The sequence below is a fragment of the Drosophila albomicans genome, chromosome 3 (assembly GCF_009650485.2).
Source record: "Drosophila albomicans strain 15112-1751.03 chromosome 3, ASM965048v2, whole genome shotgun sequence".
NCBI lineage: Eukaryota > Metazoa > Arthropoda > Insecta > Diptera > Drosophilidae > Drosophila > Drosophila albomicans.
Genome location: NC_047629.2, coordinates 53,044,807 through 53,067,781, shown reverse-complemented (window position 1 = coordinate 53,067,781; position 22,975 = coordinate 53,044,807). Strand labels below are relative to the sequence as shown.

The 22,975-nt window shown below is 42.2% G+C and overlaps 2 protein-coding genes across 22 annotated transcripts in view; both read right to left on the bottom strand.

Moving 5' to 3' along the window:
* The window catches only part of LOC117571165 (ankyrin-3), a 78,893-nt gene that overhangs the window by 8,206 nt on the left and 47,712 nt on the right, over nt 1-22,975 (bottom strand). The window lies entirely within an intron of this gene.
* Nucleotides 31-22,032, bottom strand: LOC117571168 (uncharacterized). Its single transcript, XM_034253198.2, has 2 exons — nt 21,653-22,032; nt 31-2,359 (listed from the first exon to the last, which is right to left on the bottom strand). Exon 2 carries the CDS (start codon nt 2,260-2,262, stop codon nt 181-183), a length of 2,082 nt encoding a protein of 693 aa, XP_034109089.1. The 5' UTR covers nt 2,263-2,359; nt 21,653-22,032; the 3' UTR covers nt 31-180.

Here is a 22,975-nt window from a genome sequence, read left to right as displayed (position 1 = left end):
ATTGTTTGTTAAATTGTTGGGTTTACTTACAATATATGCTTGAGTGTGTGTATCAGGTTTGTTTTTTTTTTTGGTTTTTGGTTTTTAAAAATATATATTTCACACATATAGTATGTATTTATGATTTATGGAACTATTGTTAAAGAATTCTGCTGATTGAGTGTGGAATGATGACGGACACTAGTTGCCTCCTCTAGCGGCTGACTCATCGGACTCAAGGTATTCAACATCGGTATGAGCATCTCGTATCACACCCTTTAAGTGCAGCTTTTCGGCCTCGGCATTGAAGCTGCGACCACTTCGCTCATGTACGACAGTGTAACTCTCATTAAGCATATCATTGAGCTCTTTGCTATTGCTGTTAGCCACTTCGATTGGCGGTGGCTCCAGCACATCCTCGGCGTCGGATGGCAATTGCACATCCTCAATGTCTGTATTCTGTTGACTGATCGCCTCGTCCTTGAGAAGACGTAAGTGATGTGGCATCAACTTGGAGTTGGAGCTGTTGCACTTCTGTTTGGCAGCTTCCGCTGTTGGTGGCGGTAACGAGGCGTCCGATGCATCCGAAACATCATCAGTGGATATGTCTTCGGCGTCGGTCAATTTGTCCTGTCCCTTGGCTTGCAATTTCAGCTGCTCGACTCGCTTAACGCCAACGCCAGCAGGCAGATCACATTCACTTAACTCCATGTCTTCCACATCGGTGATACCGTCCTCCTTGCCCTTGACAGCTTCCAGCAGTTTGTTCTTGCCCTTGCTGAGACTGCGTGTCTTTAACTTCTTGCGACGATTAGTGCCAGCCACAAAGATTTCTTCAACATCGGTAACAGACTCCGCATTGGAGAGGACTTCGAGGCGCTTACTTTGCTGCTGCTTCAGTAGTTCGTTGGACACAATCACTTCGTTCTCTATCAGACCTGTTGCCCCGACAGCCAGCTCCTCGGCGAGCGAGAGATTGGCACTCCAGTCTTCGGCACAGGAGTAGTCTTCCGAATCAGTTTGTGTCACGTCCTTCAAGTGATTGTAGATGCCAAATTCATAGTTCTTATTCATTGGCATCACATTCGTTATGGTATCCCCATATTTATCCTCCTTAAGTTCGACAAACTCACGATGTGGCAGAGGCAAAGCTTCAGGGGCTACGGCAATAGCTTCGGGTATGGCGCTGGCAAGTGAAATATCCTCACAATACATGTCCTCGACGTCGGTTAGGCAGGTGCCATCATCGCCAGGAGCTAGAATTATGGCCCGTGGTATGGGCTGCTCATCCTCCTCTTCGTTATCGAAACTATCTTCGGCGGCCGAGTCATCAATACCTTCGACATCAGTGAGGACCTCTTCGTGCTTGGGTACTACTTGTAGGAAATGTCGTCGTTCAGCGTGGATCAACATAGATTTGGAATTCCTTCTAGGTTCGCCGCTGGCGCTGACAAAAGCAACATCTATTGGCGGCAAGCTGGCCTCACTTACACTAGCGCTTCTGCCAGCTGCGGCGGCGCCAGACTCTGATTCGGTGCTGGAACAGGCAATTTGGCAAACCTCTTCGCTGTTACTGCCGGACACTTGGAGTACTTCATCTTCAGACAAGCCACGACCACTTTTACCGATTCCGACGCAATCGGACATGGCCGAGGCCAAATCGCTAATGTCACTGATCACAGAGACATCCTCGTAGTGATCGGAGTCGTCCTCGTGCTTCTCACCATCGGCAATGCTCACGCGACCCTGATCACCGACAGCGTGGTCGAGATCAACGCATACTGACTTTTCGCAGCCGTAGCCCACCTCGGAGTCGGTGTCGTAGTCTTCACAATCGGTCAGGTAATCGGCCAGGCCATTCAGATTTTGTGCTTGCAGAAAGTTACCAGCTTTGATCTCACAGCTCTCCTTAGCATCATTATCCACCACCTCTTGATTTTCTAGTCCTTGTTGTAGAAATTCACGTAACGACAACTTCAGTTCGGGATAAGCTGTGCTCTTCGATTCGTCATCATCGCCGGACTCTGTATCATAGTCCTCTACGTCGGTGACATCGTTCTCATGTGTCTTTTTCGGTGCCAGATTACCGGAGCCACACCGCGAACTGGGCTTGAGCACTTCTATTTGACTGTCAAAGTCCTCAACATCTGTTACGGCGCCAGCGCCATTGCGGCCATAGTCCATGTCATTACTGTCGGTGTCGTGGGAGGATGAGGATGATTCGGATTCGGATTCGGAATGCTTCTCAGCAGTTACGGATATTATTGGGAGTTTTTTGGACATTTTCGTTGTTTCTTGCAGTTATTGCTTATTTGTTTTTTATTATTATTCTTTATGGATTATTGTAGCTTAAGGTATTGATTTTAGTTATTTGCGTCAGCTAGTTGTGAAAAACAAGTTAAAATTAAATTGAATAAAAGCAGTTTGCAAATTTAGATCAATTCGAAAAGTTGCATAGTTCCCTAAGCATGATGGGTATCGCTCTAAGCTAGTTAAAGTTATGTGTGTGTGAATTGTGGTGCTCTAAGTCTAAGAAAGGTGATCTCAATTACCTTGGGATGTGCTGCTAACGTTGCTGGTCTCCACCTGTTGTCTAACTTGGTGACTCTCAGTGACCACCGCCTCGACATGCATCGACTGCATAGCTGAGTCAGCTGTTGCACTGCCCGATGATGGCTGATGGAGTTGATGGTGCTGATGGTGACGGCGGAGGGTCTCCTCTATGAGGGCTAAGGGGCTACGGGTTGGTTTGGGGGAGCCGGGACTAGCGGCGAGTAGACGTTCGGGATCCCCACTACTAAACATGGGCAGTGCAACAGAGTCAGAGAGACTAGAATCGGTGGTATCGATAAAGCTGACATCAAACTCATTTATGTATCGTTGTTGCTCATTCCGGGATTGCGGTCGCATGCCTCCTGCCAGCCCAGCTCCTCCAGCCATCGTGTGGTGTTCAACGTCAAAATCGGGCTGGCGGTAGATCACCTCGAGGGGCTTGTCGGGGCCAAAGGTTTTAGTGAATACCTCGCTGGTTAGCACCTTGCGACTGTTGCTGCCGCTACCGGAGGATGATGAGGTAGAGCTTTTTGTACTATCACTTGATTTAATGGAACGTATGGTTATCACCTCGGAGTCGTCATCAACGAGCACGGTGCTAACCGCGCCGGTTGTAGCCGTTGGCTCCCTGTGTACACGTACCGTGGACGTTGATGGCGGCATCGAACTGCCAGTTGTGGTCTTGGCCTTGGTCGTCGGGCCGATGGGCTTCTTTTCCGATATTTTCATATTGGTCTTCTCCTTATCCGTCTTGCGATTAACAATCACAGAACGTACACTGCGCCGTGTACTGTTCGATGATCCACTGGCACTTGTACTTCCACTGGCCGTAGTGCTAGATTCATTCATCGAGTCCTTCATCTGTTTTTGAAGTTTCGGTTCTATCGCTCGGCGAATCGGTTTGGTTTGGCTCGTTGTGGCTGTACGGCTGCTTCCCTCACTAGATCTACTTACGGTTCGTCTAACGATTCTCTTATTGTCTACCTGAGATTTTGAAACGGTTTCATCACCTTTATTGTTGTTGCTAGTGCTTAGCTTAGTTGAAGTTGTAGTTGTCGCTGTCGTTGCGGTTGAAGTCGAAGTTTTCATTGCGGAAGACAAGCTAATTGGAACTTTAGTGCGTTGCATAGATGCAGTTTTTAACTTGTTGTTGTCAGTGTCTATGGAAGTTCTGTAGGCAATGGTTTTAGTGGCATTAGCTGATTGTGTCTTCATGCTTTTAATTAATTGGCTCTTGGAGCCTATCACGTTTGCTTCTTTATTCTCCTTGGATGTCTGTCGTTTGTAAAGGCGGTCGGTGCTCCTCCTTAATGACCCCTTACTTTCGTAACTATTGGAACCTCGTTTGCTCTGAAGGCCTAAAGATTTTTCACTGCCAAGTTTCTTTTGTTTTTGATCGGTTGATGGGTTTTTTGTCAAGGCACTTATTGTTTGCTTTGTAGTAGAGTGTATAACTTGTGTACTTTTACGACTCGCACTTGAATGCGGCGGAGCTGGTGATTTGGGTGGTGCAGGAGATTTGGGCGGAGCTGGTGTTGCGCTGCGACTTTCACTATCGGAATTCAGACCATAGCGCATGCTATGAGCTAAAGTCGGTTGCATATATCTGTGAGTGGCAGTGGTAGTTGGAGTCGGAGTTTTTGTTCGATTCGATTCGACAGTTGTTGTCGACTTCTTTTGCTTGACACTAATGGTTTTTGTATGCTTATCTGTGTCCTGTCTAGTTGTTGTCTTTGTCGTCTTTGCAGCTTTTGAGGCTTGCGGCTTTGCAGATGGACTAAATGAGCGTACTGATGTGTTATATGGTATGATTGTTACGTCTGTCTTTACCCTGGGCCTCGGTGTGGTAGAACGACTATTGTCGCCTTGAGGATGGCTCTCGTAAAATATTGAACTAGATGCTGGACTTGCAGATCTCTCAAAGTGAATTTCACTGATTACACGACTTGTTGCCGAAGCTGAGCTCGTTGTTGTTGAAGCTGAACTTGTTACAGATCTCCGCGAAGCAGTTTTTGTGGTTAACTTATGAGTTTCCGTTGCTAGAAGATGTTTGCTGGGGATTGCCTGTTTGCTAGCTACCTTTATTGGCTTTGATTGAGGGATCGGTGCTTTCTTTTGTATTGTTTTTATTTTTTCTTTACTTTCTAATCGCTTTTTAAGTTGTTGTTTCTTACCAACTGAACTTGGAATCTTTGCATCTACATTGATCACTGTTCTGGGTTTGCTGACTACTGATTTGGTTGTGTTCTTTTGTGCTGGTTTCACATCTTTCATTTCATTATCTAATTTGACAAAGTATGCTATAGGCCGAACATCCTTGGAGTCAACACTTTCAGGCTTTTCGGTTGAAAATGTTTCTTCTTTTTGCTTTACATCGATATTAGCACCTTTTAACGTTTCCTCTACGATTTCAGCTACTGTACGTATATTTACATCAAACTCACAGAAAACATGACTTTCACCATCTACTTCCTTATCGAATTGTCTACTTTTAAGTGTTTCATTGACAATTTGTAAAGCTTCGGCATCACCTGCTCTTAAAGTGTCTTCAACAATCTGTTGAACGGATCTAGTATCATCATATTCATCATATAATCTTACTTCTCCATCCCCGCTACTAATAATATCTTCAGCTGAACAAACGTTGTCCACAGTCGGCTTCGAAATATAATCAAAACCAGCGGGTTCCTTGACGACATTCGTAACATCTTCGTCAGAATAATACTGCTTCAGAACTGGCTTCATTACATCTATTGGAGACTTTGGTTTATCATCTAATTTAACAAGGGTTAAATCGACAGCTTTTGAGATTGTCTGCTTTTCATCAGTTGGCGACTTGGGTTTTTCAATAGGTTTAATCGTATCAGCGGTTTCCTTGACTACATTCGAAACGTGCGTCTCGACTGACTTTCGAGACTCACTTACAGAAGAAATTACACTACTGGTCGTAGTTGTGGGTTTCAGGGGAATATCTGAAGGAAGGGGAATGGGCTGAGGCTTGTCAAACTCATCATCGCTCTCATCTTCGTCAGAAGAATACTGCTTCAGAACTGTCTTGGTAGCATCTAACGGAGACTTTGGTTTATCGTCCAATTTAGCAGGAGTTAAATCGTCAGCTTTTGGGGTTGTCTTTTCATCAGTTGGCGACTTGGGTTTTTCAATAGGTTTAATCGTATCAGCGGTTTCCTTCACTACATTCGAAACGTGCGTCTCGACTGACTTTAGAGACTCACTTACAGAAGAAATTACACTACTGGTCGTAGTTGTGGGTTTCAGGGGAATATCTGAAGGAAGGGCTGAGCTTGTCAATCTGAGGGAGGGATGGGCTGAGGCTTGTCAAACTCATCATCGCTCTCATCTTCGTCAGAAGAATACTGCTTCAGAACTGTCTTGGTAGCATCTAACGGAGACTTTGGTTTATCGTCCAATTTAGCAGGAGTTAAATCGTCAGCTTTTGGGGTTGTCTTTTCATCAGTTGGCGACTTGGGTTTTTCAATAGGTTTAATCGTATCAGCGGTTTCCTTCACTACATTCGAAACGTGCGTCTCGACTGACTTTAGAGACTCACTTACAGAAGAAATTACACTACTGGTCGTAGTTGTGGGTTTCAGGGGAATATCTGAAGGAAGGGGAATGGGCTGAGGCTTGTCAAACTCGTCATCGCTCTCATCTTCGTCAGAAGAATACTGCTTCAGAACTGTCTTGGTAGCATCTAACGGAGACTTTGGTTTATCGTCTAATTTAGCAGGAGTTAAATCGTCAGCTTTTGGGGTTGTCTTTTCATCAGTTGGCGACTTGGGTTTTTCAATAGGTTTAATCGTATCAGCGGTTTCCTTCACTACATTCGAAACGTGCGTCTCGACTGACTTTAGAGACTCACTTACAGAAGAAATTACACTACTGGTCGTAGTTGTGGGTTTCAGGGGAATATCTGAAGGAAGGGGAATGGGCTGAGGCTTGTCAAACTCATCATCGCTCTCATCTTCGTCAGAAGAATACTGCTTCAGAACTGTCTTGGTAGCATCGATTGGAGACTTTGGTTTATCGTCCAATTTAGCGGGAGTTAAATCGTCAGCTTTTGGGGTTGTCTTTTCATCAGTTGGCGACTTGGGTTTTTCAATAGGCTTAATCGTATCAGCGGTTTCCTTCACTACATTCGAAACGTGCGTCTCGACTGACTTTAGAGACTCACTAACAGAAGAAATTACACTACTGGTCGTAGTTGTGGGTTTCAGGGGAATATCTGAAGGAAGGGGAATGGGCTGAGGTTTGTCAAACTCATCATCGCTCTCATCATCTTCGTCAGAAGAATACTGCTTCAGAACTGTCTTGGTAGCATCGATTGGAGACTTTGGTTTATCGTCCAATTTAGCAGGAGTTAAATCGTCAGCTTTTGGGGTTGTCTCTTTTCATCAGTTGGCGACTTGGGTTTTTCAATAGGTTTAATCGTATCAGCGGTTTCCTTCACTACATTCGAAACGTGCGTCTCGACTGACTTTAGAGACTCACTTACAGAAGAGATTACACTACTGGTCGTAGTTGTGGGTTTCAGGGGAATATCTGAAGGAAGGGGGATGGGCTGAGGCTTGTCAAACTCATCATCGCTCTCATCTTCATCAGAAGAATACTGCTTCAGAACTGTCTTGGTAGCATCGATTGGAGACTTTGGTTTATCGTCCAATTTAGCAGGAGTTAAATCGTCAGCTTTTGGGGTTGTCTTTTCATCAGTTGGCGACTTGGGTTTTTCAATAGGTTTAATCGTATCAGCGGTTTCCTTCACTACATTCGAAACGTGCGTCTCGACTGACTTTAGAGACGCTCACTTACAGAAGAAATTACACTACTGGTCGTAGTTGTGGGTTTCAGGGGAATATCTGAAGGAAGGGGAATGGGCTGAGGCTTGTCAAACTCATCATCGCTCTCATCTTCGTCAGAAGAATACTGCTTCAGAACTGTCTTGGTAGCATCTAACGGAGACTTTGGTTTATCGTCCAATTTAGCAGGAGTTAAATCGTCAGCTTTTGGGGTTGTCTTTTCATCAGTTGGCGACTTGGGTTTTTCAATAGGTTTAATCGTATCAGCGGTTTCCTTCACTACATTCGAAACGTGCGTCTCGACTGACTTTAGAGACTCACTTACAGAAGAGATTACACTACTGGTCGTAGTTGTGGGTTTCAGGGGAATATCTGAAGGAAGGGGAATGGGCTGAGGCTTGTCAAACTCATCATCGCTCTCATCTTCGTCAGAAGAATACTGCTTCAGAACTGTCTTGGTAGCATCGATTGGAGACTTTGGTTTATCGTCCAATTTAGCGGGAGTTAAATCGTCAGCTTTTGGGGTTGTCTTTTCATCAGTTGGCGACTTGGGTTTTTCAATAGGTTTAATCGTATCAGCGGTTTCCTTCACTACATTCGAAACGTGCGTCTCGACTGACTTTAGAGACTCACTTACAGAAGAAATTACACTACTGGTCGTAGTTGTGGGTTTCAGGGGAATATCTGAAGGAAGGGGAATGGGCTGAGGCTTGTCAAACTCATCATCGCTCTCATCTTCGTCAGAAGAATACTGCTTCAGAACTGTCTTGGTAGCATCGATTGGAGACTTTGGTTTATCGTCCAATTTAGCAGGAGTTAAATCGTCAGCTTTTGGGGTTGTCTTTTCATCAGTTGGCGACTTGGGTTTTTCAATAGGTTTAATCGTATCAGCGGTTTCCTTCACTACATTCGAAACGTGCGTCTCGACTGACTTTAGAGACTCACTTACAGAAGAGATTACACTACTGGTCGTAGTTGTGGGTTTCAGGGGAATATCTGAAGGAAAGGGGATGGGCTGAGGCTTGTCAAACTCATCATCGCTCTCATCTTCGTCAGAAGAATACTGCTTCAGAACTGTCTTGGTAGCATCTAACGGAGACTTTGGTTTATCGTCCAATTTAGCAGGAGTTAAATCGTCAGCTTTTGGGGTTGTCTTTTCATCAGTTGGCGACTTGGGTTTTTCAATAGGTTTAATCGTATCAGCGGTTTCCTTCACTACATTCGAAACGTGCGTCTCGACTGACTTTAGAGACTCACTTACAGAAGAAATTACACTACTGGTCGTAGTTGTGGGTTTCAGGGGAATATCTGAAGGAAGGGGGATGGGCTGAGGCTTGTCAAACTCATCATCGCTCTCATCTTCGTCAGAAGAATACTGCTTCAGAACTGTCTTGGTAGCATCTAACGGAGACTTTGGTTTATCGTCCAATTTAGCAGGAGTTAAATCGTCAGCTTTTGGGGTTGTCTTTTCATCAGTTGGCGACTTGGGTTTTTCAATAGGTTTAATCGTATCAGCGGTTTCCTTCACTACATTCGAAACGTGCGTCTCGACTGACTTTAGAGACTCACTTACAGAAGAAATTACACTACTGGTCGTAGTTGTGGGTTTCAGGGGAATATCTGAAGGAAGGGGAATGGGCTGAGGCTTGTCAAACTCATCATCGCTCTCATCTTCGTCAGAAGAATACTGCTTCAGAACTGTCTTGGTAGCATCGATTGGAGACTTTGGTTTATCGTCCAATTTAGCGGGAGTTAAAAATCGTCAGCTTTTGGGGTTGTCTTTTCATCAGTTGGCGACTTGGGTTTTTCAATAGGTTTAATCGTATCAGCGGTTTCCTTCACTACATTCGAAACGTGCGTCTCGACTGACTTTAGAGACTCACTTACAGAAGAAATTACACTACTGGTCGTAGTTGTGGGTTTCAGGGGAATATCTGAAGGAAGGGGAATGGGCTGAGGCTTGTCAAACTCATCATCGCTCTCATCTTCGTCAGAAGAATACTGCTTCAGAACTGTCTTGGTAGCATCGATTGGAGACTTTGGTTTATCGTCCAATTTAGCAGGAGTTAAATCGTCAGCTTTTGGGGTTGTCTTTTCATCAGTTGGCGACTTGGGTTTTTCAAATAGGTTTAATCGTATCAGCGGTTTCCTTCACTACATTCGAAACGTGCGTCTCGACTGACTTTAGAGACTCACTTACAGAAGAAATTACACTACTGGTCGTAGTTGTGGGTTTCAGGGGAATATCTGAAGGAAGGGGGATGGGCTGAGGCTTGTCAAACTCATCATCGCTCTCATCTTCGTCAGAAGAATACTGCTTCAGAACTGTCTTGGTAGCATCTAACGGAGACTTTGGTTTATCGTCCAATTTAGCAGGAGTTAAATCGTCAGCTTTTGGGGTTGTCTTTTCATCAGTTGGCGACTTGGGTTTTTCAATAGGTTTAATCGTATCAGCGGTTTCCTTCACTACATTCGAAACGTGCGTCTCGACTGACTTTAGAGAGAACTCACTTACAGAAGAAATTACACTACTGGTCGTAGTTGTGGGTTTCAGGGGAATATCTGAAGGAAGGGGAATGGGCTGAGGCTTGTCAAACTCATCATCGCTCTCATCTTCGTCAGAAGAATACTGCTTCAGAACTGTCTTGGTAGCATCGATTGGAGACTTTGGTTTATCGTCCAATTTAGCAGGAGTTAAATCGTCAGCTTTTGGGGTTGTCTTTTCATCAGTTGGCGACTTGGGTTTTTCAATAGGTTTAATCGTATCAGCGGTTTCCTTCACTACATTCGAAACGTGCGTCTCGACTGACTTTAGAGACTCACTTACAGAAGAAATTACACTACTGGTCGTAGTTGTGGGTTTCAGGGGAATATCTGAAGGAAGGGGAATGGGCTGAGGCTTGTCAAACTCATCATCGCTCTCATCTTCGTCAGAAGAATACTGCTTCAGAACTGTCTTGGTAGCATCGATTGGAGACTTTGGTTTATCGTCCAATTTAGCAGGAGTTAAATCGTCAGCTTTTGGGGTTGTCTTTTCATCAGTTGGCGACTTGGGTTTTTCAATAGGTTTAATCGTATCAGCGGTTTCCTTCACTACATTCGAAACGTGCGTCTCGACTGACTTTAGAGACTCACTTACAGAAGAAATTACACTACTGGTCGTAGTTGTGGGTTTCAGGGGAATATCTGAAGGAAGGGGAATGGGCTGAGGCTTGTCAAACTCATCATCGCTCTCATCTTCGTCAGAAGAATACTGCTTCAGAACTGTCTTGGTAGCATCTAACGGAGACTTTGGTTTATCGTCCAATTTAGCAGGAGTTAAATCGTCAGCTTTTGGGGTTGTCTTTTCATCAGTTGGCGACTTGGGTTTTTCAATAGGTTTAATCGTATCAGCGGTTTCCTTCACTACATTCGAAACGTGCGTCTCGACTGACTTTAGAGACTCACTTACAGAAGAAATTACACTACTGGTCGTAGTTGTGGGTTTCAGGGGAATATCTGAAGGAAGGGGAATGGGCTGAGGCTTGTCAAACTCATCATCGCTCTCATCTTCGTCAGAAGAATACTGCTTCAGAACTGTCTTGGTAGCATCGATTGGAGACTTTGGTTTATCGTCCAATTTAGCGGGAGTTAAATCGTCAGCTTTTGGGGTTGTCTTTTCATCAGTTGGCGACTTGGGTTTTTCAATAGGTTTAATCGTATCAGCGGTTTCCTTCACTACATTCGAAACGTGCGTCTCGACTGACTTTAGAGACTCACTTACAGAAGAAATTACACTACTGGTCGTAGTTGTGGGTTTCAGGGGAATATCTGAAGGAAGGGGAATGGGCTGAGGCTTGTCAAACTCATCATCGCTCTCATCTTCGTCAGAAGAATACTGCTTCAGAACTGTCTTGGTAGCATCTAACGGAGACTTTGGTTTATCGTCCAATTTAGCAGGAGTTAAATCGTCAGCTTTTGGGGTTGTCTTTTCATCAGTTGGCGACTTGGGTTTTTCAATAGGTTTAATCGTATCAGCGGTTTCCTTCACTACATTCGAAACGTGCGTCTCGACTGACTTTAGAGACTCACTTACAGAAGAGATTACACTACTGGTCGTAGTTGTGGGTTTCAGGGGGAATATCTGAAGGAAGGGGAATGGGCTGAGGCTTGTCAAACTCATCATCGCTCTCATCTTCGTCAGAAGAATACTGCTTCAGAACTGTCTTGGTAGCATCTAACGGAGACTTTGGTTTATCGTCCAATTTAGCAGGAGTTAAATCGTCAGCTTTTGGGGTTGTCTTTTCATCAGTTGGCGACTTGGGTTTTTCAATAGGTTTAATCGTATCAGCGGTTTCCTTCACTACATTCGAAACGTGCGTCTCGACTGACTTTAGAGACTCACTTACAGAAGAAATTACACTACTGGTCGTAGTTGTGGGTTTCAGGGGAATATCTGAAGGAAGGGGAATGGGCTGAGGCTTGTCAAACTCATCATCGCTCTCATCTTCGTCAGAAGAATACTGCTTCAGAACTGTCTTGGTAGCATCGATTGGAGACTTTGGTTTATCGTCCAATTTAGCAGGAGTTAAATCGTCAGCTTTTGGGGTTGTCTTTTCATCAGTTGGCGACTTGGGTTTTTCAATAGGTTTAATCGTATCAGCGGTTTCCTTCACTACATTCGAAACGTGCGTCTCGACTGACTTTAGAGACTCACTTACAGAAGAAATTACACTACTGGTCGTAGTTGTGGGTTTCAGGGGAATATCTGAAGGAAGGGGAATGGGCTGAGGCTTGTCAAACTCATCATCGCTCTCATCTTCGTCAGAAGAATACTGCTTCAGAACTGTCTTGGTAGCATCGATTGGAGACTTTGGTTTATCGTCCAATTTAGCAGGAGTTAAATCGTCAGCTTTTGGGGTTGTCTTTTCATCAGTTGGCGACTTGGGTTTTTCAATAGGTTTAATCGTATCAGCGGTTTCCTTCACTACATTCGAAACGTGCGTCTCGACTGACTTTAGAGACTCACTTACAGAAGAAATTACACTACTGGTCGTAGTTGTGGGTTTCAGGGGAATATCTGAAGGAAGGGGAATGGGCTGAGGCTTGTCAAACTCATCATCGCTCTCATCTTCGTCAGAAGAATACTGCTTCAGAACTGTCTTGGTAGCATCTAACGGAGACTTTGGTTTATCGTCCAATTTAGCAGGAGTTAAATCGTCAGCTTTTGGGGTTGTCTTTTCATCAGTTGGCGACTTGGGTTTTTCAATAGGTTTAATCGTATCAGCGGTTTCCTTCACTACATTCGAAACGTGCGTCTCGACTGACTTTAGAGACTCACTTACAGAAGAAATTACACTACTGGTCGTAGTTGTGGGTTTCAGGGGAATATCTGAAGGAAGGGGAATGGGCTGAGGCTTGTCAAACTCATCATCGCTCTCATCTTCGTCAGAAGAATACTGCTTCAGAACTGTCTTGGTAGCATCGATTGGAGACTTTGGTTTATCGTCCAATTTAGCGGGAGTTAAATCGTCAGCTTTTGGGGTTGTCTTTTCATCAGTTGGCGACTTGGGTTTTTCAATAGGTTTAATCGTATCAGCGGTTTCCTTCACTACATTCGAAACGTGCGTCTCGACTGACTTTAGAGACTCACTTACAGAAGAAATTACACTACTGGTCGTAGTTGTGGGTTTCAGGGGAATATCTGAAGGAAGGGGAATGGGCTGAGGCTTGTCAAACTCATCATCGCTCTCATCTTCATCAGAAGAATACTGCTTCAGAACTGTCTTGGTAGCATCTAACGGAGACTTTGGTTTATCGTCCAATTTAGCAGGAGTTAAATCGTCAGCTTTTGGGGTTGTCTTTTCATCAGTTGGCGACTTGGGTTTTTCAATAGGTTTAATCGTATCAGCGGTTTCCTTCACTACATTCGAAACGTGCGTCTCGACTGACTTTAGAGACTCACTTACAGAAGAAATTACACTACTGGTCGTAGTTGTGGGTTTCAGGGGAATATCTGAAGGAAGGGGAATGGGCTGAGGCTTGTCAAACTCATCATCGCTCTCATCTTCGTCAGAAGAATACTGCTTCAGAACTGGCTTGGTAGCATCTAACGGAGACTTTGGTTTATCGTCCAATTTAGCAGGAGTTAAATCGTCAGATTTTGGGGTTGTCTTTTCATCAGTTGGCGACTTGGGTTTTTCAATAGGTTTAATCGTATCAGCGGTTTCCTTCACTACATTCGAAACGTGCGTCTCGACTGACTTTAGAGACTCACTTACAGAAGAAATTACACTACTGGTCGTAGTTGTGGGTTTCAGGGGAATATCTGAAGGAAGGGGAATGGGCTGAGGCTTGTCAAACTCATCATCGCTCTCATCTTCGTCAGAAGAATACTGCTTCAGAACTGGCTTGGTAGCATCTATTGGAGACTTTGGTTTATCGTCCAATTTAGCAGGAGTTAAATCGTCAGCTTTTGGGGTTGTCTTTTCATCAGTTGGCGACTTGGGTTTTTCAATAGGTTTAATCGTATCAGCGGTTTCCTTCACTACATTCGAAACGTGCGTCTCGACTGACTTTAGAGACTCACTTACAGAAGAAATTACACTACTGGTCGTAGTTGTGGGTTTCAGGGGAATGGGCTGAGGCTTGTCAAACTCATCATCGCTCTCATCTTCGTCAGAAGAATACTGCTTCAGAACTGTCTTGGTAGCATCGATTGGAGACTTTGGTTTATCGTCCAATTTAGCGGGAGTTAAATCGTCAGCTTTTGGGGTTGTCTTTTCATCAGTTGGCGACTTGGGTTTTTCAATAGGTTTAATCGTATCAGCGGTTTCCTTCACTACATTCGAAACGTGCGTCTCGACTGACTTTAGAGACTCACTTACAGAAGAAATTACACTACTGGTCGTAGTTGTGGGTTTCAGGGGAATATCTGAAGGAAGGGGAATGGGCTGAGGCTTGTCAAACTCATCATCGCTCTCATCTTCATCAGAAGAATACTGCTTCAGAACTGTCTTGGTAGCATCTAACGGAGACTTTGGTTTATCGTCCAATTTAGCAGGAGTTAAATCGTCAGCTTTTGGGGTTGTCTTTTCATCAGTTGGCGACTTGGGTTTTTCAATAGGTTTAATCGTATCAGCGGTTTCCTTCACTACATTCGAAACGTGCGTCTCGACTGACTTTAGAGACTCACTTACAGAAGAAATTACACTACTGGTCGTAGTTGTGGGTTTCAGGGGAATATCTGAAGGAAGGGGAATGGGCTGAGGCTTGTCAAACTCATCATCGCTCTCATCTTCGTCAGAAGAATACTGCTTCAGAACTGTCTTGGTAGCATCTAACGGAGACTTTGGTTTATCGTCCAATTTAGCAGGAGTTAAATCGTCAGCTTTTGGGGTTGTCTTTTCATCAGTTGGCGACTTGGGTTTTTCAATAGGTTTAATCGTATCAGCGGTTTCCTTCACTACATTCGAAACGTGCGTCTCGACTGACTTTAGAGACTCACTTACAGAAGAAATTACACTACTGGTCGTAGTTGTGGGTTTCAGGGGAATATCTGAAGGAAGGGGAATGGGCTGAGGCTTGTCAAACTCATCATCGCTCTCATCTTCGTCAGAAGAATACTGCTTCAGAACTGTCTTGGTAGCATCGATTGGAGACTTTGGTTTATCGTCCAATTTAGCAGGAGTTAAATCGTCAGCTTTTGGGGTTGTCTTTTCATCAGTTGGCGACTTGGGTTTTTCAATAGGTTTAATCGTATCAGCGGTTTCCTTCACTACATTCGAAACGTGCGTCTCGACTGACTTTAGAGACTCACTTACAGAAGAAATTACACTACTGGTCGTAGTTGTGGGTTTCAGGGGAATATCTGAAGGAAGGGGAATGGGCTGAGGCTTGTCAAACTCATCATCGCTCTCATCTTCGTCAGAAGAATACTGCTTCAGAACTGTCTTGGTAGCATCTAACGGAGACTTTGGTTTATCGTCCAATTTAGCAGGAGTTAAATCGTCAGCTTTTGGGGTTGTCTTTTCATCAGTTGGCGACTTGGGTTTTTCAATAGGTTTAATCGTATCAGCGGTTTCCTTCACTACATTCGAAACGTGCGTCTCGACTGACTTTAGAGACTCACTTACAGAAGAAATTACACTACTGGTCGTAGTTGTGGGTTTCAGGGGAATATCTGAAGGAAGGGGAATGGGCTGAGGCTTGTCAAACTCATCATCGCTCTCATCTTCGTCAGAAGAATACTGCTTCAGAACTGTCTTTGTAGCATCTAACGGAGACTTTGGTTTATCGTCCAATTTAGCAGGAGTTAAATCGTCAGATTTTGGGGTTGTCTTTTCATCAGTTGGCGACTTGGGTTTTTCAATAGGTTTAATCGTATCAGCGGTTTCCTTCACTACATTCGAAACGTGCGTCTCGACTGACTTTAGAGACTCACTTACAGAAGAAATTACACTACTGGTCGTAGTTGTGGGTTTCAGGGGAATATTTCAAGGAAGGGGAATATCTGAAGGAAGGGGCTGAGGCTTGTCAAACTCATCATCGCTCTCATCTTCGTCAGAAGAATACTGCTTCAGAACTGTCTTGGTAGCATCGATTGGAGACTTTGGTTTATCGTCCAATTTAGCGGGAGTTAAATCGTCAGCTTTTGGGGTTGTCTTTTCATCAGTTGGCGACTTGGGTTTTTCAATAGGTTTAATCGTATCAGCGGTTTCCTTCACTACATTCGAAACGTGCGTCTCGACTGACTTTAGAGACTCACTTACAGAAGAAATTACACTACTGGTCGTAGTTGTGGGTTTCAGGGGAATATCTGAAGGAAGGGGAATGGGCTGAGGCTTGTCAAACTCATCATCGCTCTCATCTTCATCAGAAGAATACTGCTTCAGAACTGTCTTGGTAGCATCTAACGGAGACTTTGGTTTATCGTCCAATTTAGCAGGAGTTAAATCGTCAGCTTTTGGGGTTGTCTTTTCATCAGTTGGCGACTTGGGTTTTTCAATAGGTTTAATCGTATCAGCGCGGTTTCCTTCACTACATTCGAAACGTGCGTCTCGACTGACTTTAGAGACTCACTTACAGAAGAAATTACACTACTGGTCGTAGTTGTGGGTTTCAGGGGAATATCTGAAGGAAGGGGAATGGGCTGAGGCTTGTCAAACTCATCATCGCTCTCATCTTCGTCAGAAGAATACTGCTTCAGAACTGTCTTGGTAGCATCTAACGGAGACTTTGGTTTATCGTCCAATTTAGCAGGAGTTAAATCGTCAGCTTTTGGGGTTGTCTTTTCATCAGTTGGCGACTTGGGTTTTTCAATAGGTTTAATCGTATCAGCGGTTTCCTTCACTACATTCGAAACGTGCGTCTCGACTGACTTTAGAGACTCACTTACAGAAGAAATTACACTACTGGTCGTAGTTGTGGGTTTCAGGGGAATATCTGAAGGAAGGGGGATGGGCTGAGGCTTGTCAAACTCATCATCGCTCTCATCTTCGTCAGAAGAATACTGCTTCAGAACTGGCTTGGTAGCATCTAACGGAGACTTGCGTTTATCGTCCAATTTAGCGGGAGTTAAATCGTCAGCTTTTGGGGTTGTCTTTTCATCAGTTGGCGACTTGGGTTTTTCAATAGGTTTAATTGTATCAGCGGTTTCCTTGGCTACATTCGAAACGTGCGTCTCGACTGACTTTAGAGACTCACTTACAGAAGAAATTACACTACTGGTCGTAGTTGTGGGTTTCAGGGGAATATCTGAAGGAAGGGGGATGGGCTGAGTCTTGTCAAACTCATCTTCGTCAGAAGAATACTGCTTCAGAACTGGCTTGGTAGCATCTAACGGAGACTTGGGTTTATCGTCCAATTTAGCGGGAGGTAAATCGTCAGCTTTTGAGATTGTCTTCTTTTTATCAGTTGGAGACTTGGGTTTCACAATAGGTTTAATCATATCAGCGGTTTCCTTCACTACATTCGAAACGTGCGTCTCGACTGACTTTAGAGACTCACTTACAGAAGAAATTACACTACTGGTCGTAGTTGTGGGTTTCAGGGGAATATCTGAAGGAAGGGGAATGGGCTGAGGCTTGTCAAACTCATCATCGCTCTCATCTTCGTCAGAAGAATACTGCTTCAGAACTGGCTTGGTAGAATCTAACGGAGACTTTGGTTTATCGTCCAATTTAGCAGGAGTTAAATCGTCAGCTTTTGGGGTTGTCTTTTCATCAGTTGGCGACTTGGGTTTTTCAATAGGTTTAATCGTATCAGCGGTTTCCTTCACTACATTCGAAACGTGCGTCTCGACTGACTTTAGAGACTCACTTACAGAAGAAATTACACTACTGGTCGTAGTTGTGGGTTTCAGGGGAATATCTGAAGGAAGGGGAATGGGCTGAGGCTTGTCAAACTCATCATCGCTCTCATCTTCGTCAGAAGAATACTGCTTCAGAATTGGCTTGGTAGCATCTATTGGAGACTTTGGTTTATCGTCCAATTTAGCAGGAGTTAAATCGTCAGCTTTTGGGGTTGTCTTTTCATCAGTTGGCGACTTGGGTTTTTTCAATAGGTTTAATCGTATCAGCGGTTTCTTCACTACATTCGAAACGTGCGTCTCGACTGACTTTAGAGACTCACTTACAGAAGAAATTACACTACTGGAAGGGGAATATCTGAAGGAAGGGGGATGGGCTGAGGATTGTCAAACTTTCTCGTTCATCTGTGTCAGAAGGCCCGGGTTTCGAAGTTTCGCCCTCAATATTTTTTGGAATTGAAGACATGTGCATTTTCTCTTTAGTTTTTGAGAGCTGTTTTATTTTTAACATTTTTTCATTGTTGTCAATTTCTTCATCACTTTCACTTTCAGTCGATTTTTGTCTCTTTTCAGATGGGAAGATAATTGCATTATTGCTCTTAGACATTTCAGAAGACCTTAACGTAGTTACTTGGTAAGATGGAGGCTCTTCCAATTTTGTGCTTAAGTCATGTTTTTCATGCGATGGAAACTTTACAATAACTTGATTATCTTCCTTTTGAGAAAATGTTTTAATGTCTTCGATAGCAAAATTACTGAGTTTTCTTTCATATTCTTTTGCAACATGGATAAATTCTTTTGTTTCTTCAATATCAGCCTTCGATATTGAATGCAATCGTTCAACAGTATGTGCGATCTTAGGAAATACAACTTCGTGCGAGTCCTTAGTTAGATCTATTGGAAATTCATGTTTATCACATTCTTTAAGTAATTTGAAATCACTTTCTTTTGCCTGAGATTCAAGTTTTTTAATAATTTTGGAATTATCGTATTCAGTTCTTTCATCTAAAAGGAATTTAGTTGTAACGGTTTTTATGTCGTTCTGTGCTAATTTACTATCAATATCTGTTGGCTTATCAAAAACCTTTGCCATATCGGAAACTTTTCGCTTTGAGCATTTCTTTTCGCAAACAGTTTCAAGATTTTCAGTACTTGTGCTCGATTTACCCATTTCTAAAACGGGTGAAACTACTTTCTCCCCTACAACGCGTATAGTGCCTAAGTTATCCAAAATTAAGTCTGTTTCAGTTAAAATCTGTTGTTCTATTGATGAGACATCAGCCTTGCGCTCAGCGGTTTCCCGCTTACGTGGACTAAAGGGTACAACCTCAACGACTGATGAGGGGTATCTTCGCTCAATGTCCTGCACCACTTCCTTGACATTTGGCAATGTTTCTAAATCGGATTTCTTACTTACTAATTCTTCGTGCTCATCAATAGTTGCTGTTAAAATGTTTCCAGGTACCTGTTCTACTTGCCTATCTAAACCTATTACCTGTTCTGATAAAGTCTTTTGCGTTTCACTTAAGTCTTCTGCAACCTCAAAGGCTTTGCGCTTCATACAAATCTTCTCGCAAACCTCTTCCTGAATTTGTGCCATGCCAACTGCTCCACGTTCCATAGCCTCAACTGGTGACAGTTTAACAACCTCAGTTGGTGGTTCACATTTGATTAACTGTTCTAATGCAATCTCTGCTTCGCTCATAATTTGTTTCTCTACCTCAACAACGTTCGGTTCTTTGTGCTCAGCTTGGCGATCCCGTTTTTGAACTGCAAACGGTATTGCGTTCACCTCAGTACTACAGATCTTATCTTCGATGCTTTGGACCACAGCCTTAACCACGGGTACATTATCTCCAATGAACTTTGGTGTAATATGCTGCGACTCCAGAGACTCTGTACTGCCACTGCTCTCCAAACGCATTATCTTTCGTCTGACGTCACCACAGCCCATAATTTGCTCTAAATACTCCCTATCACCTGCTCCTCGCTGAGCCTCATTCATATCCAGCGACTCTTTCTTTCCTGGCTTCTCCTTTTCTGCTGTTAAATCTATTTTCGTGCGTTCTACAAGTGTTGTCAAGGTCGTTGTAGTTGTTGGAGTTGCTGTTGTTGTTGTTGTTGTTGTCTTCGGAGTTGGACTACTTGCACTCATTTCTGTAAATGAGGTAGTGTCTCGTGAGTATGGTTTGTGTATATCGTGGGAAGCTACCATTTTATGAAGCAGCTTATCAGTTTCATCAGTACTTGTAAATGTTTCGGTTTTTACATTATGAACACTGAAGTGCTCTGTTTATCAGGCGTTCCAAAATTTGTCGCAATTATTAGAAGTAGAAACAAGGCAATATTTAGACAGTTAAACACCTAATACAAACAAATCCAGACTTATATGGGTGGGTTAGTTTTTATAATATACACAGTGCAGAAGAGTTTGATCGCCGCATCTCAATCTAAGTATGATTTTGTATAAGCCAAAAAAACTCCAGCAGCAGGCACAAACATGCACGATACAAGTAAATGCGCTTAAGAAGTTTGTTCTAGTTGTTAGTAGTTATTTGGTTAAAAGCAAAAACAAAAAGTTTGGAACAGACACAGTTGCTTGGCAGAGGTCATATGCTATATATGAGGTCGTGGATTCTTTGCCCATTGCTGCTGTTTAACCATTATATCAATTCAAATCTGTATATTTCATTTATTTCAAAAATTTGTTAATTACGTTTGCATATTTTAACGAAAATATTTAAGCAATTTTTGCTGTTTGTTGCTTTGTTTATTCAACTCAAAAGAAGACAAAATTAGCAAGTACTGCAAGAATAATTAAACCACGACATCATATGCCACATACGGTAATGCGATATGCTTACAAAAAATACAAAATACGATATACGATATACGAAATGCGATGTAATCCAGGTGCAGAGAATCGTATCGTATGGCATCTAATCTATTACATTTACAATATTTAGCCAATTATATGTATAGGAAAGCGCGTTAGGGGGGTGCATACAAATGAAAATTCTCACTTGGGGGTGTAGTCATTATTGCTGTTGTTATTATTGATCTTATTACGAGTAGAAGCCGCAAATGCAAGTATAATCTATAAACTATATTTAATAATTATGCATGTTACGATACGCAGATGCTACGGTGAATTTTGATGTTATTATTTTTTATATTTAGTTTTTTTTGTTTTTATTTGGACTAAACATTTAGTTACGATATTCGTTATTTATATGTAGATATACGAGTATGCTTTTTCGTTAAAGACTCACAAAAATTACGAAAAGCAACAGAATATATAATTATTTGCACAAACGAAATGAAACAATAACATATATTGGAAACTAAAAGCCATGGTGGTTTACTGGAATTGGAGTGCTATATGCTATAATGCGGCATATTGGGATCGAAATGCATGAGATCACAATGGAACTGGCACTGCGATTGTGTCACTCAACTCATTTAAGATCACAATACACTTGACGTTTTATCGTTGACGATAGATAAATATTTGGATAGATACTTTACAAATCCAATTTGTAGTTATTTGATAATCAATTTCGAAAATCGTATGCCAAAAGTGTTTATCTTAATGAAAAAAATCTTACAATTGATTTAGATACATTTTCTATGTACATTATATGTATAATTATTGGCTTATCTTGATATTTGTTTAGTATTTCGTAAGTTGTTTCATTAACAAAGTTACATTTAATTTTTTTTGTTGTTCGTCAAGTTTTACAAATTGAATCAATTATTGTAGCTTGCAGTAGTTGATAAAAAACTTAAACTGAATTGCTTAAATAATTGTTAAAAATTGCAAACGTAATTGTCGTTTCACGATAGATATGTATATAAAGAATTAGTTATACGGTTTTAGATATAGTAAGTATGCAGATAGTATATTGAGAGACCTATTATAGCGATACCCATCATAAATGCTTAAGAATTTCTTATCGAATCATTTACGAAGCAACTTTTCAAATTGTTTTGCACAAAATTTGCTTTAAGAACTTACCATAAAATACAATACTTAAAGTTACTTTATTGTTTAGTTTTTAACGATTAGTGTAGTTTATTATTGTATTAAATTTTTAGAAATAGTTTTGTATTTATTGTTGTATTATTAATGCACTGAATTAACCACAAACAACAACTCAACGCTACAATAGTCGGTTACTATAAATGGTAATCAATACTCGTATTCAATTTAACAAACGCACAAGAAACACAAACAAATTAGGCAGAAATCATACGAGTTTGAGTAGATTATTTCGGTCGGTCTATATATTGTAGTATAGTAAATTGGCCAGAAGACAGCGTGTCTATAAGAAAATTCGCCTTGTGTTACCGTTACGTCGCGCGTACTTGGGAAATACAAATGTCGAACTAAATCTGCACCACATACTGGGCTGCAGCTGTACTACAAGAATGTACGAAATGAAACAAATTAAATTAAGTATACGCCACCGCGCACATTCTGCTCGGCTGCTTTGTGGCCTGCGCAGTGACATAAGTGCGCAACGTTCAACGTTCAACATTCAAGCACCACAGTTGCTAGTGCAAATCTGCTGGTGCAATAATAATTATGCTACTATACGAGTATATTACGAATTCTAGATCAACAAGTAGTTTTAATATGAAATTATAAGCAAGGGAATTTCTTAAACTACGGTGATGAGCTACAAAAGACTTTTCGCTTGATCATTACAAGTTTCTTAACTTGACCCAAAGTATGTTATCCCATTATCGATTCGGACAGTAGTAGTGTTGACATTGGCAGTTTTGAATGTTATGTAGTCAATAGACAATAACAACAATGGCGCCAGACACAGAGCCCAGAGCCGAGCGCTTTTCGATTGTTGCTTTCCTCATTTCCTCGACCTTTAGCTGCAAAGTACCCCAAGTTGATAATTGGATTAGCTAACCACAATGTTAGTACACAATGTTCGAACGGTTCGGTATCACGGCAATTTCTTTGGGCATGTCACCACCTGCTGGCCATTCATTTTCATTTCAATGAACAAATTTTGTTAGCTATATCTTAGAATGCACGCAGTTAGTTAGTTGGTTGGGTTTCTTCACTTACAGACTTTTTTGATTAAGATACACACACTAGCAGTAGTTTCATTGTAGTTGATCATTACATGGAGTTAATTGTTTTACTATTTTATCCTTTCCATTGAATCGTTTTTTTTTTTCTTTTAATGAATGGTATTTTGCATACAAGAAGCCTTTGGATTCAAATCAAAAACAAAATGAGCTCAACTTAAGCATAATACAAAATCAAAATCAAAACACTTACTCAAAAGTGGGCCAAAAACAAAAGTCGTTCTTTTCC